The following is a 19,344-nucleotide window of genomic DNA, read 5'->3' as shown; positions in this document are numbered from 1 at the left end:
ATTATTACAATTAAAGGGGTGGAGTCTTTTGGGCGCTGGTGGCCTAGTGGTCTAAGCGCCCCACATACAGAGGCCACAGTCCTTGTCGCAGGGGTTGCTGGTTCGATTCCCGACCGGTTGACCATCTCCTGTATGACTTCCCACATTTCCTGTCTCTCTTCAGCTGTCCTGTCAAATAAAGAAGAAGAAAATTAGCCATTAATGAGATCTCTCATATAAGACTCATGTCATGGTCTCAACTATTTCTCCTAGTGAATTTTAGGAGAAACTAATGAGAACTATTTGAAACTTGAATGAAGCTGAAGTGAGAATCTCAATTTTGTCTCCAGAGACTTGGAAGAGAAAGCCTTGAGCATTAAAATTTTCCTCTGGGAGGTTATGACAAACCAGGACCAAAGCAAACTTGATAACCTGATCCTGGATCCTCATAAGACCTTTTGAAGTACCAGGCCCTGGTCTCATTCAAGGTAACCCTGTCCTCTCTGTCACGGCGTGTTGACATGAGGCTGCATTTAGACGGGAAGCAGAAGTTGGTGGTGATTTGTGACGGAACAAACCGGGTTGTCCGTGTGTGATTCACCCCAGAGTACTCTTCCTTTCACTCAGAACACCTCAGCTGACCAAGTTCAAACTCTCCCTGCATTCTTTAGCGTGTCTGGACAGAGCCGTCGGATATGAGCCACTCTTGTGTCCACACATTGTCCTCATCCCGGAGCTTCCTGGGATATCATCCTGCGGGCAGGGAGGGAGGGGTGCTCATCCTCAGCCTGGAACACATCAGGACGTCCCAATAAATAACACAACACCTCAGGCGTGCAAATCATTCTGCTCTGACATGTTTCCACACGTGTTCTGAGCCTGCTGTCAGCCGGAGCGCCTGCTACAGCTTATTTAAAGAGGAGCTCCTTTGACTCCCACAGGAGAGCAAGGTGAGCGTTTATGACGGGCAGGTAATAATTCGGCGACCCAGAGAGCGAGCAGATTGGACGGCAGGAAGTTGGACCACCGGAGCAGGTTGGTGCTTCGTTTGTAACGTCTGCTCCCATTTAAGGTTCAAAGGTTTGATGTTGTTTTATCACAGAGTTTAACCTGAACATTACGGGGGTCACCTGTAACTTGTTCCACACCTGGACAGGAGTGGAGTTACTTTTAGAAAGTCATAAAACTGTCATGTGGAACTCCAGTAGCTTTGTCTCTCTGCAGACTACAGACCTCGTAAACACAGTGAAGCTAACACTCTGTTAAACGTGTAAAACTATCACTCGTGCTTTTATTGGGTCTAATGTTTCTCAGGCAGCAGAGCAGGTGAATGTAATCACAGAGTACTCACAGGTGCACAGAGACAGCTGTCAAAGGAGAGAGACTATAATCTGTAAATGAAAGATAAGACCATGAGACTTCATGATAACTATGTAAATGTCTCTCTTGTGTCTGGTTTCTGTGTGCTCCTGTTCTTAAATGTGGGGCGCCATTTTTAAAGTTCTGCACATTAAAAATACCAACGATTCTCCACATTTAGCTCCAAAACATCAGAAAAACATAGCGTGCAATTTTAAGTCACTTTTTTTTAAAATCACATTTAGAGCAGTATGAGTGATTTTCTTCACATTCAATATTGTTCTGAAAAAATATTCAAGATACAATCACTTTTAATGTAAGTGCTAAATATATATATATATACATTTTCAATTTTAAATCTAAAAAAATATATAACTGTTAGATGTAATGTTGATTGTTCAATCTAAATGTAAAATATAAATATAAATTTTAAATATAAATGTAAAATATAAATGTTAAATGCTAAATATAAATGTTGATTTTAAATGTAAATGTGGATTTTTAAATGTAAATGTTAAATCTTAATGTTACATTTTAAATCTAAATGTGAAATACTAGGTTCTAAATCTAAAATCTAAAGCTAAATGTTGAATATAAATCTAAAAGTTAAATATAAATCTAAATGTTAAATGTTGAATCTAAATTTTAAATAAAAATAAAATCTAGTTGTTAAATCTAAATGTTGATTTTTAAATCTAAATGTTCAATATATCTAAATGTTAACAGTTAAATCTTAATGTTACATAATCTAAATGCTAAATATTATATCTAAATGTTAAATATAGTTTTAAATATAAATGTTAAATATAAATGTTAAAAATAAATCTAAATGTTAAGTTTAAATTTTAAATCTAAATGTGAAATATAAATATGAAATATAAATATAAATGTTAAATATAAATGTTAAATATAAATCTAAATGTTAAATGTTGAATCTAAATTTTAAATAAAAATATAATCTAAATGTTAAATATATCTAAATGTTAACAGTTAAATCTAAATGTTAAATCTAAATGTTGATTTTTAAATCTTAATGTTAAATATAATCTAAAAGTTAAATATATCTAAATGTTAAATATAAATCTAAATGCTAAATACAGTTTTAAATATAAATGTGAAATATAAATGTTAAAATAAAATCAAAATGTTAAATCTAAATGTTGATTTTTAAATCTAAATGTTAAATAGGTCTAAATGTTAACAGTTCAATCTTAATGTTAAATATAATATAAATGTTAAATATAAATATAAATGTTAAATATAGTTTTAAATATAAATGTGAAATATAAATGTTTAATATAAATATAAATGTTGAATATAAATTTTAAATATAAATGTTAAACATAAATATTAATGTGAAATGTAAATTTAGATTTTTAAAGCTACATTATTTTTTTTTTTTAAATCTTAATTTTAAATGTTAAATATTAAATCTAAATGTTAAATCTAAATGTTAAATATTAAATGTTGCTCTGTGATTCTAAATATTTATTTAATATGCAGACTCACACTGCAGCCTAGTAGAAATACTAAACTAAAAGCTTCATAAAATGTTACAGACTTAGTAAAACTAACTTATCTTGTCCGTCCCACAGACCGGGTCAGTTCTGTCTCTGAGCGTTGTGAAATCTCTTGATGAACTCTAAAACTGCCTTTTTAACATTTTTACCTTGGGCACATTGAAGTGACCCGAGCTCAAACCTTTGTCTGTTTTAAGTCAGGCCTCTGAACGCCTCTTCAGAAACTAATGGGTGACATCACTGAGACTTCCTCCATGTTTTATACAGTCTGTTGTTCCCGTCAAAGAATTTCTGACTCACAGACCATAATAAATCATCCCTACACTTAATCTGAATGTCCAGGTACCCCACCTGACTGACAGTCAGAGACTAAGTGCAGAAGGAGGTGAACTATCTACCTTCTCTGGAGCTATAAAAGGCAACGAGGGGAATGACTGGACTTACTTTTATCAGACTCAAGCATTATCCCATTAGCATGAGCATGCTTCTCTCTCTGTCTTTGCTTTCTGCCTTTCGGCTGCAGAGGACTTTTCCCAAAGCACACAGAGATGAAGTGGTTCAATAATCTGAAGCGGGCTCGTCTCAGTTAAGACAGAAAAAGTGTTTCTGATATTTCAGAATCCCGACAGCTGGATTTGCTGCAACTGAAGCTGCTGATGCCTCATACCTCAACAATTACAGAGTCAGCCGTTCTCTGTCAGGATATGAAAAACACATAAATCTCTTTTAAGTGAAGACATGTGGCGCTATATCACTGCTGGCATATGAGAAACGGTCTCTGTGTTTTAACTTGATCTGAACAGCTCGACGAAGAAGAGGAGGTGAACTAAGACGTGAGGGTGGTGTGATTAAAAACAGATCATCTTTGATGATTTATTTCATTTCTGCTTAAAGAACACTTTCTACTTTTCCTTAAAGCTCCTGTGGGAAGCTTTCAGTCTGTGTTGAACTTAGCGCCCCTTGTGGACAGAGCAGTATCTCTTTATCCTATACATGTGTAAAAAAATATTTTTCCTTTTAAATGTGTCACTGGTAAAAAAGAAAAAAGGTTGTTTTAACTTAGAGGTGTTTATCACTGCATTCAACACCTACCCCCTGCTAGCTGTTTTGAATATTAAAAATAACTGCATAGAATTTGTCATTCTTTATTCTGATGGTCTCATTTGATTTTGTAGATCGTACAGAGGCATTAATGTTAATTTAAGTCAGTTTTTTACCCAGATAAAGTGTCCACACAGGAGCTTTAACTTTAAAGTCATTTATTTAAAGGTGACATATCACGCTTTTTTCATCAACATATATTGGTCTAAGAGGTCCCCAAAACATGTCTTTAAAGTTTATGCTCAAAAAAACACTTTGGAATCAGATTTTGCTCTGCCTGAAAAACCCTCTTCTTCAGTCCTCCTCAGAACACTCTGTTTTCTCTCTGACCACGCCCCCTCAGGAAGTAGATGTGCCTCGGCTCTCCAGCACGTTGATCTAGATGTTTACATGTTGGCTGAATATACACGGCTGCTCAGAGATCGCGTTACTTCAACCCTCTGAATCTGATCCAGAATCTGATCCTGACGGAGAGGCGCCTGCAGCAGGACCTTTCTGAACCATTGGTCACAGATTTAGTGTTTCTTGTTGTTTTATTTATCAGTATGTAGACGTGTGTCTTGGTACACAGCTACGAACATGTAGCTATGTGGCTATGCTAACTAGCGCTAGCACTTATCCATGATAAATAAAAATCATCCACTAGATCTTCAAATCTGCAGACGTGGGGAGTCAAACCGACCTCTGCCAGAAAGGCAGCAGGACCTTTTATGAAGGATTGGTCACAGATTTAGTGTTTCTTGTTGTTTTATTTGTCAGTGTGTCTTGGTACACAGCTACAGCTATGTGGCTATGCTAATTAGCGCTAGCACTTATCCATGACAAATAAAAATCATCCACTAGATCTTCAAATCTGCAGACGTGGGGAGTCAAAGCGACCTTTGTGTTTATTAAGACAGCCTACAACTAGCATGCCTCCCTCCTAAGCTCCTTGTTAGCACACATGTGTGCAGGTAATGAAAAACGGAGGGGGGATTCAGTATTATTTTATACAGTCTATGGGCTGAACAAGCTCCGAGCTCTGACTTCCTGTTACAGACCGGATATTGTTGTTACGTAACAAAAACACTGAAGTCTGAAACGGCTGGTTTCACACACATTTACAGAAAGGTGGAGAAATCTGAACAGGGGCAGAATGGATTTTTTTCATTCTCGGGGGGTTTGTAGCCAGGGACACATATTTCAGGTAAAGAACCATTAAAAAGTCCATTTTGCATGATATGTCACCTTTAAAAAAAACTGTAAAATTTCTTGCATTGAAAAAAAAAAAAAAGAAACTTTTTGGATCCTCAAACTTTGGTGTGAAACCTAAAAAAAAATGTTTTCATATATTACATATTCAGCCCTACAAATTCAAACCAGTGACACTACTGTTGGACCGGTGTTCCAGTTTAAAGAGCGACCCTGTAACCTGGAGACTTTCAGCCGGATGCATCCCTCACAAACGTCTTTACATCATCATTAAGTATCTGATGAGGATATTTGGACATTTGAATAAAAAATAAACTAGTTTGCATTCCCAGGAACTCCCTCTGTGTTTCAACAGCTGTTGTACATACACACTCCCTTCAGGGTAGACAAATTAAACCAATGCAAAACCTGCAGTTCCTCAAGTGTCCACTTGAGGCTGGCTGCAAAAGCAGAGGGCTCCCCATTAAGCCCCATGTCAAAACGGCCGACTGTACAACTTTTTGGTATCATGAGCTCACTGCTGTATTCTTACACGCTGCAGGGGGCATACATATTTTGAAACTCTTCCATCTAGATTATATTACAGCTGGGAGATCTGCATGGTTAAAGGTGAGGCTGAGTCATGATTTCAAATATGGCGCCCACCATCCTTAGGCCTCATTACGTCTCTTCAGAAACCAATGAGTGGTGTGATTCTGACTCTGCTTGTTTCCTCTCTCAGATCACTTCCCTGTTTCAGAAATGGGCCCAGCCAAACTGCTCGATGACAGACAGCGTGTCTTCATCATCCTCATCACCACGTTGGCCCTGCTGCGCTCTAGCCGGGCCTTACCGAGGACAGACCCTCCTTTGAGTCCAGACAAGCCCTTCCTCTTCATGTGGAACGCCCCGACTGAGCTGTGTGAAATCCGCTTCGGCATGCCGCTCGACCTTTCCTACTTCCACTACGTCAGCAGCACTCTGAAGACCGCAACAGACCAGAGCATCTCCATATTCTACACGGACCGCTTCGGCATCTTCCCGTATGTGGACGAAGACACCGGTGAGGTGTACGAGGAAGGCCTGCCTCAGCTGGTCGACCTGGAGGAGCACAACGAAGAGGCCGAGGACGACATCAGGTTCTACATCCCTCAGGATGGGACGGGCCTGGCTGTGCTGGATTTCGAGGAGTGGAGGCCACAGTGGGTCAGGAACTGGGGCAGCAAAGACATCTACAGACAGATCTCCATCGAAACAGTCCAGAAGAAGAACCCGTCTCTGTCCGAGGAACAGGTCGAGCAACGTGCAAAGATGGTGTTCGAGATCAAAGCTCGGCAGTATTTTCTCAAATCGCTCCGTATCGGGAAGAGGCTGAGGCCCAAAAGACTCTGGGGTTACTACCTGTACCCCGACTGCTACAACTACGACTATAATCAGGACATGCTCGGCTTCACCGGAGAGTGTCCCGCCCTCGAACAGACCAGGAATGATCAGCTGAAGTGGCTGTGGAACGAGTCCACAGCTCTGTTTCCATCGATTTACCTGGAGCTGGTGCTGAGAGACTCCCTGCAGGCCCGGCTGTTCGTCCGCCACCGCATCCAGGAGGCCATGAGGGTGTCATCACTCTCAGATAGCTCCTACTCCACCCCCGTGTACGCCTACATCCGCCCTGTGTACAAAGACAGCGTCGATGACTACATGTCAGAGGTCAGTCCCAAAGAAACAACCTTTTTTTCACCTTTAGACACAATGACAAGGTGACAGACAGGCCGGCATCATCATGTGAGACACCACAGTTAGCCTGTTAGCATGAAGGAGATTACTCTTGTTATTGTGGACGGAGGAGGAGACAAAAAACACTCAGTGTTAATCTACCAATCAGAAACGTTCAGCATTGCAGGCAGCACACTTTAAAATTTACAGCCACTCACAATGACTGACCTACGGGAGAGGATGGGACCACTGAGACCTTAGTTCTGAAAGAAAAGTCAGAATTCTAGAAATTAAAAAAAGTCAGAATTCTAGAAATTAAAAAGTCAGAATTCTAGAAATTAAAAAAAGTCAGAATTCTAGAAATTAAAAAAAGTCAAAATTCTAGAAATTAAAAAGTCAGAATTCTAGAAATTACAAAAAGTCAGAATTCTAGAAATTAAAAAGTCAGAATTCTAGAAATTAAAAAAAGTCAGAATTCTAGAAATTAAAAAGTCAGAATTCTAGAAATTAAAAAAGTCACAATTCTAGAATTTTTTTAAAAAGTCACAATTCTAGATTTTTTTTAAAAAAGTCACAATAAGTTCTGAAAGAAAAGTCAGAATTCTAGAAATGTTTTAAAAAGTCAGATTTCTAGAAATTAAAAAGGTCAGATTTCTAGAAATTAAAAAGTCAGAATTCTAGAAATAAAAAAGTCAGAATTCTAGAAATTAAAAAAGTCAGAATTCTAGAAATTTTTTAAAAAGTCAGAATTCTAGAAATAAAAAAGACAAAATTCTAGAAATAAAAAAAGTCAGAATTCTAGAAATTAAAAAGTCAGAATTCTAGAAATTAAAAAAGTCAGAATTCTAGAAATTAAAAAGTCAGAATTCTAGAAATTAAAAAAGTCAGAATTCTAGAAATTAAAAAGTCAGAATTCTAGAAATTAAAAAAAGTCAGAATTCTAGAAATTAAAAAGTCAGAATTCTAGAAATTAAAAAAGTCAGATTTCTAGAAATTAAAAAGTCAGAATTCTAGAAATTTAAAAAAGTCACAATTCTAGAACTTTTTTTAAAAAGTCACAATTCTAGATTTTTTTTAAAAAAAGTCACAATAAGTTCTGAAAGAAAAGTCAGAATTCTAGAAATGTTTTAAAAAGTCAGATTTCTAGAAATTAAAAAGGTCAGATTTCTAGAAATTAAAAAGTCAGAATTCTAGAAATAAAAAAGTCAGAATTCTAGAAATTAAAAAAGTCAGAATTCTAGAAATTTTTTAAAAAGTCAGAATTCTAGAAATAAAAAAGACAAAATTCTAGAAATAAAAAAAGTCAGAATTCTAGAAATTAAAAAGTCAGAATTCTAGAAATTAAAAAAAGTCAGAATTCTAGAAATTAAAAAGTCAGAATTCTAGAAATTAAAAAAAGTCAGATTTCTAGAAATTAAAAAGTCAGAATTCTAGAAATTTGAAAAAGTCACAATTCTAGATTTTTTTTAAAAAAGTCACAATTAGTTCTGAAAGAAAAGTCAGAATTCTAGAAATGTTTTAAAAAGTCAGAATTCTAGAAATAAAAAAAGTCAGAATTCTAGAAATAAAAAAAGTCAGAATTCTAGAATTTTTTTAAAAAGTCAGAATTCTAGAAATTAAAAAAGGTCAGATTTCTAGAAATTAAAAAGTCAGAATTCTAGAAATAAAAAAAGTCAGAATTCTAGAAATGAAAAAAGTCAGAATTCTAGAAATTTTAAAAAAAGTCAGAATTCTAGAAATAAAAAAGACAAAATTCTAGAAATAAAAAGTCAGAATTCTAGAAATTAAAAAAAGTCAGAATTCTAGAAATTAAAAAAAGTCAGAATTCTAGAAATCTTTTAAAAAGTCAGAATTCTAGAAATGAAAAAAAGTCAGAATTCTAGAATTTAATAAAAAGTCAGAATTCTAGAATTCTGAGAAAAAAAAAATCAGAATTCTAGAGATAAAAAAAAGTCCGGATTCCTGAACTCTGATTCTAAAAGTCAGAATCAGCCCCGATAATACGAACCCCCCGGAACTAAATTTAGACCCTGGTTCCTGCTGTTGAAACACACAGAGCTCCAGAAAAGGTTCCTAGTTCCAAACGTTGGTTACTCTTGATCATGAACAGCTCATTTTTTGTGACTAACCTCGATGATGATGTTTTAAGATTTAGTTTTAGTAATTTAGTTTCTAACGGCCTTCTCTCTTCACAGTTTGATCTGGTGAACACCATCGGGGAAGCTGCAGCTCTTGGTGCCGCAGGAGTCGTTTCCTGGGGGGACATGAACGTCACAGACACAGAGGTAAAAACTGTTACACTGCAAAACCTCTGATCTCAGCAGGTGTCCGTCTTATCTAAAGACATCCAGAGAGGGGAACAAGGCCTGACTTAAGTAATGAGCAAAGAGATCTGCTAATGTTGAGTTTGCAGTTTTAGAGTTATCTGGAATAGTTTGAACTTTTTTATTATTATTGCTTTTTTCCCATAATCCTGCAGGACTCCTGCTTCGATGCTCGAAGCCACCTGGAGCACATCATGAACCCGTACATCCTGAACGTCTCCACGGCCACACTGCTCTGCAGCAGAGCGCTGTGTCAGAGCCGAGGTCGCTGCGTGAGGAAGCGCTGGGACGATGACGTCTACCTTCACCTTGACCCGCGTCGCTTCAGGATCCAGCGGCAGCGTCGAGGCGGCCCGCTGACCGTGAGCGGCGGCCTCTCGCAGGACGACATCAACACGTTCGACCGCAGCTTTGACTGCATGTGTTACAGCCGGGAGCCGTGCAGGTCGGTCCTGACCATCAACCTGCTCCCTGGGGCCGTCTCCAAGCCGGGGAATCGAGGTGCTGACAGGCCACGCCCCCTCCTGCTGCTGGTTTTACTGATCTGTCTGAAGTTTGTCATCATGGGAATATAAAGTCCAGGACTGGAGGAGAACGACTTCAGGATTCATGTGTTTGTTACTTTTCTTTTGTGTTTTTTTTAGACTGCTCATGTCTGAATTTAAAAAAAGACATTTAAAAATCTTAATTCTGTCAAATCTTTGTCTCATTCTGGAGGAGCTTATCTTCATGCACACATGAGGACAGTTTAAACTCAGACAATGTCTTTAAATGTGTTAGAATCTCAGCCATTACACAGGGTGGTGCTCGGTGTCATGGGGTCAGATGAGGTGGGACCATCAAAGTGCTTTAAAATGTACAGCCACTCACAATGACTGACCTGCAGGAGAGGACTGAGACCACTGAAACATTAGTTCTGAAAGAAAAGACAGAATTAAAGAACGCTGAGAAAAAAAGTCAGAATCCAAGAACTTTAAAAAAAGTCGGAATTCTAGAACTTTAAAAATGTCAGAATTCTAGAACTCTGAGTAGAAAAAGTCAGAATTCTAGAAAATAGAAAAATCCAGAATTGTAAAACACTGAGGAAAAATATCAGAATTCTGGAACACTTAGAAAAAAGTCAGAATTATAGAGCTTTAAAAATATCAGAATTCTACAACTTAAAAAATGTCAGAATTCCAGAACTCTGGGTAAAAATGTCAGAATTCCAGAAAAAAATTCAAAATTCTAGAACTAAAAAAATGTCAGAATTGTAGAACTCTGAATAAAAAAAGTTAATATTTTTGAGCTTTAAAAATATTTGAATTCTAGAACTCTTAGTTAAAAATGTAATTTCCAGAACTCTGGGTAAAAAAAATCTGAATTCTAAAACTCTGATTAAAAAAAGTCAGAAATTTTGGAAAATAGAAAAATCCAGAATTGTAGAACACTGAGGAAAAATATCAGAATTCTGGAACACTTAGAAAAAAAGTCAGAATTATAGAGCTTTAAAAATATCAGAATTCTACAACTTAAAAAATGTCAGAATTCCAGAACTCTGGGTAAAAATGTCAGAATTCTAGAACTCTGGGTAAAAATGTCAGAATTCCAGAAAAAAATTCAAAATTCTAGAACTAAAAAAAAAGTCAATATTCTTGAGCTTTAAAAATATTTGAATTCTAGAACTCTTAGTTAAAAATGTAATTTCCAGAACTCTGGGTAAAAAAAATCAGAATTCTAAAACTCTGATTAAAAAAAGTCAGAAATTTTATTTTTTTATTTTTCAGTATTCTGAGATTGAAGTCAGAAAGAAAACTCTCAGTGGCCCGAATCCTCTTCTGTACTGACCTTACATTGTTGCTTTAACACTGATTGACATTTAACTGCAGTTTTTATTGGTCTGAGGTCACTGAAGTGGGCGTGGTCTGCAGTAAAGAAGGGAAACTGTACAGGAAGTAAACATGATAACTGATAAGGGGAATGAAACAGTTTAAGGTTAGTTTGCCAACAAAAGTAAAATGTTAAGGATGAATTATTAGATAGACTCTTAAACTGTGCTGTGTTTTCACTTCGGTTCACTTAAGAGAAAAAGTTTGGAGTCAGTTTGCTGTGAAAAAATTTGCCTCAAACATAATTTTAAAACAAAAATATTTCTCCAACTTTTTTTACAAAAGAAATATTAAAGAGGACGCTGGCCTTTAATAAAAACATAATAGGATGTTGTGCGTGGATCATTTGATGGACTGAGAGATCTCTTTACAAAGAGCTGTCCCTGTTGTCCTGACTCCACTCTGCTGTAAGTCTGACATTAAGATCTTCATTCAGTTAGCGCCCCCCTGTGGACAGAGCGATACCTATCATCTCTTTTCTCATTCTGTCCTGTGCATGCAGAGGAAGAGTCTTCTGAAAAGGACACTTCAGCTGTGACGTGTGTCGTTCATTATGAATGTTTCCTGCCTTACAGAATGATTTGTTTTCAGATTTTCTGTCTGCTCTTTTATGAAATGTGTTGTTGTCCGTGCATTGCAGTGATTATTTATGTTTTCTGTGTAATAAAGTCGTCTGAAATGAGCTGAATTTAATTGAATCGGCATCACATCTTAACCAGAGACAGAGGGATCAGGTTGGGTTGTCCAAATCTGGAGTCTTGGATGAGTCAAGCCTTCTTTTGTGGTTACTTTTGATGTCACTTCAGCTCAGTGAGGAGTCAAGACGAAGAGAGAACTTGGTTTTAAAGCAACTGTAACTTAAAAAATATTGATTCTGTTGCAGAGTGTTGAAAAAGTCTGAGCTGTGCTGCAGGTTGTTGTCCTGCAGGGGGAGCCAGAGCTCTGCCTCTCCACGTTGCAGTCTCTGGTTTTATGAGAGTGCAGCATGAGGAAGAGAGGAAGACAAATGCCGAGACAACGTTGCTGTTTGTTTCCATGTAGAGTGAAATCTTGAAGGCTGTGGAAACAGAAACATCCACTGGAGCTGCTGGCTCCACCAACGTTCTCAAGAGTCACTCCTAAAAGCATAAATGAAGCCTTCTCTGCCCCGAGCTTTGTCTTCAAGGCTTCACGTCCTCGCAGGGTGCATACAAATGTCTCCTCTCTTGCTGAGCGTGACTGAGACTAAGCGCAGTTAACTGAGTTATAAGTGCATTTAAAACTACGGCGTCCCTGCAGGTCAACAAAACGATAATAAATGCATCCTTGTAGGGCGCATTTCAAGATCGACTGACTCACAGCAGTGTGTTGAATGCTTCCTACTTTTCCAGGGCTTTAAAGATGCATTGAGTGCATCCTTTATGGCCCAACATTACCCATAATTCATTGTGTGTCCATTCAAAGAAGATGGCAGACTCTGTTTCCGGTAACAAACGTTTCAATGTAGGTATTTAGTTCAAACACAAACACGTAAGAAATTAAATTGTCTTAAAGTAACAGGTAACACTGATTGACTTTAGTCATATTAGCTTGTTAAGGTGCAGCTTTTGAAGTTGCTATTGACAGTAGCCTAACTAAAAGTGCTGTTCAACCAGAAGTACCAGGAGTTTTTAGTTCCAGGAACGTCTCTTCAAGCAATAAAAGGTGCATTTGGACCAAGAGTTCCGGAGTCTTTTAGCCCTGAGAACTACTTTACCCAGAAATAAAAGGTTCCTGGTCCCCTATTGTTGTCTGCGTTTCGGGCAGCAGGGCTGAAGTCTCGGGTAGATTGTGCAAATCAGGCCAGTGACGCATGGAGGAAAAAAAGTAAATGCACTACACCACCAGACCAGTAGAGGGCAGTAAAACAAAGAGGAATGCCATTCATCATTCATGACACCATAGAAGCAGATGGACAGGCCGGTATCATTATGAGCAACACAACAGTTAGCCTGTTAGCATGAAGAGACACAGCTGGCGCTGTTTTAGATGGTGTTATATTTCATCACAGATGGGAAAAAAAATGACTGTGAATGGTTTTTGGAAAAAATTGAAAAAAAAAAAAATTTGAAAAAAAAAAAAAATTGAAAAAAAAAACAATTTGAAAAATGAGTTGACAAAGAAATTTGAAAAAAAAAATTGACAAAAAGAAATTTTTGAAAAAAAAAATGTTGAATTTTTTTTTGAAGTTTTTCTTCAAAAAAAATTTCAACATTTTCTTTAGAATAAAAAATTGAAAAAAAAAATTGAAAAATTTTTTTGAAAAAAAAAATTTTGAAAAACAAAAAATTTTAAAAGAAATTTTTGAAAAAAAATTTTTTTCAAATTTTTTTTGAAAAAAAAAAGACATTTTGAATGAAAATCAAAAAAAAAAAGTTGAAAAAAAAATTAAAAATAAAAAAAATTGACAAAAACAAATTTGACAAAAAAGTTGACCCGGAGCCTGTTTTAGATGGTGCTATATTTCATCACAGATGGATTCACTGAATCAACACGTGAGAGGAGATAAGCGCGAGTAGCAAAGACGTTTCAACACGGCTTTAAAATCCTTTTGAACTCAAAAAGCCGTGATCGCAGAGATCGGACGGTGTTTTGGTTTAAACGGCGACCCTGTTAACTGGAGACTCTCAGCCGGATGCATCCCTCATAAACGTCTTTAGACCATCATTAAATATCTGATGAGGATATTTTGAATTCTTAATAAAAACTAAACTAGTTTGCATTCCCAGGAACTCCCTCTGTGTTTCAACAGCTGTGTAAACTCCACAAACACTGACACGTTCAGCTGAAGGTCTCCAGTTTACAGGGTCACTTTTAAAACCGGAACACCGGGAGCTGACAGAGACGCATTCACACTATCAGGATCAGAGAAGACCGATGTTCAGGAGGTATTAAACCAAGTGAATCACAGATGTGTGTGATGTTATTGTGGACGGAGGGGGAAATAAAAACACTGTGGGTAATCTACCAATCAGACACCTTCAGCAATGCAACCCCACCCCCAAATACTCTAAAGTTAGACCCTGGTTCCTGCTATCGAAACACGCAGAGCTCCTCAAAAGGTTCCTAGTTTCAAACATTGGTTACTTTTAAAGGTGAACAGCTTATTTTTATAGTTAGAAACTATATAATGTAGTTCCTAACAACCTTTTCTCTTCGCAGTTTGATCTGCAGCACTGCAGGCCCCGCCCCCAAAAGTTCCTGGAACTTTGGAAAGTACTACCTTCCAAGCATGGGCTTTTCAAGGGGAGATTAACTACCCAGGAACTGCATTTAGACCCTGGTTCCTGCTGTCGAAACGTACCTTTAGTAACTAAAAGGTAAGGTCAGGAACAGCTGGTAACTTATCCAGGAATCCTCAGTACAGGTTGTTTTTATTCCTCCATGTTTCTTCCTCGGTATCTCTCAGCAGCATGTGTGTCAAGCATGTTTTCAAAGGTCCATGTGTCGGTGAAATTAATCCCTCTGTAGTGCAGCCAGATACTGATGCAACACCAAAGAGACTCAGGCTAACAGCATGAGCACAAACACTCTGGATGTACAGTATGTGGAGCGGGATATGCTGCAGAGCTCTCATGTGGGCTGTATTACTCTCAGTGTGTCAGTGACTGTGTCCTCCAGGCAGCGGGGTTTTCTTCTGTTCTCGGTTCTGCTGTCAGGAACATTTTCCTCCTCCAGCGGCGGGCTGTGATCGTCCTGCTGCGTCTGATTTCACACACGAGATCTGAGAGAGACACACTAGAGCTCCGCACCAACACAACCAGAGGAGAAGATTATTCTAATTTCATCAGTCTGCAAAAAAATAAAAAAAAGAGGCAGAGATGGTGGAAGTGTTTGGAGTCAAAAGTGTACGACTACTGAAGCTTTGATGCTCATGAATCACTGAGTTCCCCGGTGAATCTGCTTCTGTCAGAGGTTTCTGATCAGCTTTTACTGAAAAGATTATTACCTGACCCAACAGGTTTCTGAAGGATCTACAAGATCTGTGTCCGGTCCGTCTCTGATCCGCTGCGGTCCGGAGCAGGACCTCCGGACAGCTGGAGTCATGTGACCGAGGTTCTCTCGCGGTAATCCCTGAATCAAGGATTCTCCTCCTCCTCCTCTCCTCATCCATGTTGTCTTTCTGGTCCTCTGAAAACCTCTGACCTGTTGACTCCAGGCCTGGCTCCGCTCATCATGACTTTGGTTTGTTGTTGTAGTTAAGTGAAATACGATCTGGTGATAACACAGAGTGTTTTATTCTGAAAATTAACCGGATGTTTTCATTTTGTTTTGGTGAAACCTGACTTCCTGTCCCGCTCCATCTGCTCTGTTGAGATTGATGCGTCGTGGTCCGGCATCCGGCAACAAATAGAAGTCTTGTGTATCTGATCCGGAGGACTCCGACCTGCTGGATCAGAGACGCAGCCGGAACGCAACGGAGTGGATCCAGTGGAAGTTAACACATTGACTAGAGTAGAGACCTGTTAGATCTGGTTGACGAATCAAATAAGAGAGTCCTTTACTCGTCCCACAACGTGGAAATTCAAGTGTCACAGTAACAAAGTAGACAGTGCAAAAATTATAAAGCAAACAAGAGCCTATAAAATATCAATTATTAAAAATGTATTAGCAATTAAAATTAAAATTAAAGAGGTAAAAGATAAGCATATACATATATATATATACATATATATATATTATTGGTTATAGAGTCTGACCACTGCAGGAAGAAAAGACCTGCGGTATCTCTCCGTGAGACACAGCGGGTGAAGAAGTCTGTCAATGAAGGAGCTCCCCAGTGTTGTTATGGTCTCCTGGAGGGGGGGGGGGGGGGGGGGGGGGGGGGGTGACGTGTTGTCCATCAGAGAAGATAGCTTTGCTATCATCCTCCTGTCAGCCACCACCTCCACAGGGTCCAGCGGGCAGCCCAGGACAGCCTCCTCCAGTCAGCAGCAGAGATGCTGCTTCCCCAGCCGACCACTCCAAAGAGGATGGCTGATGCCACCACAGAGTGAAAGAAGGACTTCAGAAGAGCCCCCTCCCCACCTTCTGTAGGATCAGTATCTGTAATATGATGATAATGTTGATCTAAGAAAGATTTGGTTTTGTAGCGTGGCTTCAAATTTGTATTTAGAGTTGGTTTATGATACTGCAGAAACACTTATTTGGTTAAAGGCCCTGTGAGGAGTTTTGAACTGAAAATGATACTGATGCCTCTTTATGACCTTCAATAGCAAACAAGACCATCAGCAGCAACACTGACACCTTCTCTGTTGTCATTTTGAATGCCTGAAACCGTCCTGAGGGGGTCGGTGTCAGACCAGATGATGGATATCTCGCTTCAGAAACAGCCTTTATTTGACTGTTTTCATGGAAAATAATCACATTGCCTGATAAAGTTGACAGGTACAAGACCATAGGATGAGGTTTTTGTTGAAAACACTACTTTTGCATGTATAGGACAAGAGATAAGAGGTATCACTTTGTCCACAAGGGGGCGCCAGAATCGATACAAAACAAAAGTTCCTCACAGCAGCTTTAATATAAGACAGAGTAGAATGTTTGCATAAGGTCAAATTGTTTTGAAGTTTTATGCACGAGTAAAGAAACATCTGCACAAAAATCAGGTTAAAAAAGGAGGAGAGTCACAGGGAGCAACTTCCTCAAGTCTCTGCAGGTCGTTTGGTAATCGCTCAGAGCCGGAGGTGCACTTAAATGAACTTCAGCAGAGCAGATATGACCTCAAATGTTGGGGAAAGTTTTAAGATTTAAAACCTGAAGATGATTTTAAAAACACCGTGAGGCAACACGCTGAAACAGTCTCTACGTTTAGCTGATTAATGAGTGTAACGAAACACACCAGCCTCCACGATTTAACATCCTCTGACAGCAGCATCCGGTCCTCCGGCGGGAACATTAATGTGTGCTTAACCCCTCTGAGAGAGAGCAGGGGGAAAGGGTGCAGATAATTATGGAGGAGAAATGAGAATCGGCAAAGGATCTGAGAGCCCGTCCGACCAATTATCAGCATGAAAGAGTCTCCTGACGAGCAGTCTGAGTCAGCGTCCATTATGGCTCTGCTCTGACAGAAAACAGACGCTGGAATCGTTTGACAGATCGCAGCCCGGCTGTTGTTGCTGGGAGCGTATTTCTAATTGTGTTCCTCCACACAGCAGTGGGAGAAATATGGGGAGGGGGGTGGAGGGGGTACGGGGGAGTGGGGGTGAATTCCCTCAGTGGAGAGGCAGTTTGGGCAGCGGGGCGTTCAGTCACAGCCGGTGACCTAGAAATGTTGCTGCTGCAATCCCCAACAAAAGAGGAGAACCGGGACAATACAGCTCTTATTCCCCCTGGACCACAGCAGATTATACAGGCAGGAGGAGGAGGAGGAGGACCGGGGCCGAGCCGAGCCGGGCCGGGCTGAACCAGGCTGCAAGAGCACGGAGGGAGACGGCTCCACCAGGAAGAGGAGGTGGAGGCAGCAGCAGCTTTTTGAACACCAACACTGCAAAATCTCAAACCCTATCAAGTGCATTTGTGTCATTACTGATCAAAACATCTCTTTACTTTAATTTAAACCACCTTCACAGTAAAAGTCCAGATGCAGCTTTAATTCAGGGACACAACACGATCACAATAAAGACTGAGCTAACAGGTAATATGTGTACATTTCTGAAAATGTAGCAGGTAAAGTTCTCAGGTTACATTTCTTTAAAGAAGATGCAAAACTCATTTCACTTACGCTCTGTCTCCCCGTGATCGAAGAGAGGTGGAAGAGGAGAAAACAGAGGGAGGAGCAGGTAGAGGGATGGGGGAGGCAGAGACAGGGTGAGAAGCTCATTTGGGCTAGAGCTCACCTCAACCAGGTTAGGCTGAATACTTTAACTCTCCTTACTTCTTTTAATTTTACAAAGGAAGAGAGGAGCTAAAAGAAAGAGGACAGATAGAAGAGTCTGCAGAGAGATGTTTGAAAGACCTGCAAAGACCAGAGCTCATCTCTGCTGGGTTAAACTGTACGCTCTACCTCCTCCTAATCCCCCAATTTTCATGAAGCAAGAGAGGAGAGAGAGAAACAACTTACTGTTGTTATCAACCTCCATGCTGACATTATCTCTCCTCGTTTAGATCTAAAGACTTCTGTTGTACAATATTTCCGTCACAGTCTTTCATAGACTCCGCCCACACACTCCCAGTCCTCCCAGTAATGAGATCTTTGATCATCCAAGGAACCCTCTACGTCCTACTTCCACTGACTTTCCTTCCTTATGAGTCTTCCGTAAAGACTCAGGTCCTCCGGCTGCTCAGAGGTTTTTGCAAACAGTAAACAGGTTTCTGTGAAACATCTGGAGTCATCGAATTGAAGTGACTCAGTGTGGCGTCACAAACTATAACACACCTGCCAAAGAAGCAAGCCACACATTAACAATCTGGGCGCCATCCCTCTGAAAATGTCGTTGTGACATTATCAGCTGAGACGCTTTCTGTCGAACTCACGGGTCGGAGCAGAAACCAGGACCCAGACATGAAATATTCATACGGTGCACAACAGGCCGGCTGTTGGTCAGAGCAGCTCCGTCACTCACACACTGAGTCCTCTGAGGGAGCAGCTGATGCTGTCGAGTCCTGAATATGGATGAGAGGACGTGAAATGATGTGTTGTGTCATAAAATCTCAGTGTGCTGTAAAACTCAGTCATTCAGACGACTGAACAATGATGGTGTGTTTCAGCTCCGAGCTCGGCACATTCCAGACCGTGCAATGTGTTTGAGTTCACAACCGACACCCCGTTTAACGTGGATGGAGTCCACGGAGGAAGAGTCTTTCCTGCAGACGGAGCCAAGCTGGCTGCTTCCTGCAGTTTACAGTCTAACGGACAAATTCCACCAGATCCGTGTCCGGTCTGTCTCCGATCCGTCACAGCACCAGATCTGATAGGTTTCTATTCTAGTCCATGTGTTAACTTCCTCTGGATCCGTTCCGTTGCGTGCCGGCTGCGTCTCTGATCCGGCAGGTCGGAGTCCGTACTGAGTACCGAGGTTTTCCCGCGGTAATCACTGAATTAAAGCGAAAGAACGACTGAAGCCTTCAGCGAACTTTGGAAAGTCTTTCAATCGTCATCGTTCTTCTGAAACTCCAGCTTCTGAAGCTCATCTCTAGAAGCTAAAGTCTCATGTGTTTCCCTCTGAAGGAGAGTCATGACTCAAAGTCTCTGCGACAGCTCAACAAGACGCTCAAGGTTTAGTACCTGTGGTCCAAACATGGTGACCTGCAGTTCCTTGAATGTCCACTTGAGGCCGTTTTAACAAGTTT

At 39.6% G+C, this 19,344-nt stretch overlaps 1 protein-coding gene across 2 annotated transcripts; it reads left to right on the top strand.

The window, feature by feature from the left end:
* The first annotated feature begins 884 nt into the window (after positions 1-884).
* LOC117814635 (hyaluronidase PH-20-like) lies at positions 885-9,864 on the top strand. Of its 2 annotated transcripts, none has more exons than XM_034686088.1 (4): positions 885-1,014; positions 5,872-6,836; positions 9,038-9,127; positions 9,322-9,864. In XM_034686088.1, exons 2-4 carry the CDS (start codon positions 5,892-5,894, stop codon positions 9,739-9,741), a joined length of 1,455 nt encoding a protein of 484 aa, XP_034541979.1. In that variant the 5' UTR covers positions 885-1,014; positions 5,872-5,891; the 3' UTR covers positions 9,742-9,864. The 2 variants fall into 2 exon arrangements, with proteins under 2 accessions (XP_034541979.1, XP_034541978.1); XM_034686087.1 differs by lacking the exon at positions 885-1,014 and adding an exon at positions 5,583-5,759.
* Positions 9,865-19,344: the final 9,480 nt, after the last annotated feature.

This window comes from Notolabrus celidotus, chromosome 6 (assembly GCF_009762535.1).
Source record: "Notolabrus celidotus isolate fNotCel1 chromosome 6, fNotCel1.pri, whole genome shotgun sequence".
Classification (NCBI taxonomy): Eukaryota; Metazoa; Chordata; class Actinopteri; order Labriformes; family Labridae; genus Notolabrus; species Notolabrus celidotus.
Note: the sequence above shows the minus strand (reverse complement) of the source record. Positions and strands in the feature narration are given on the sequence as shown.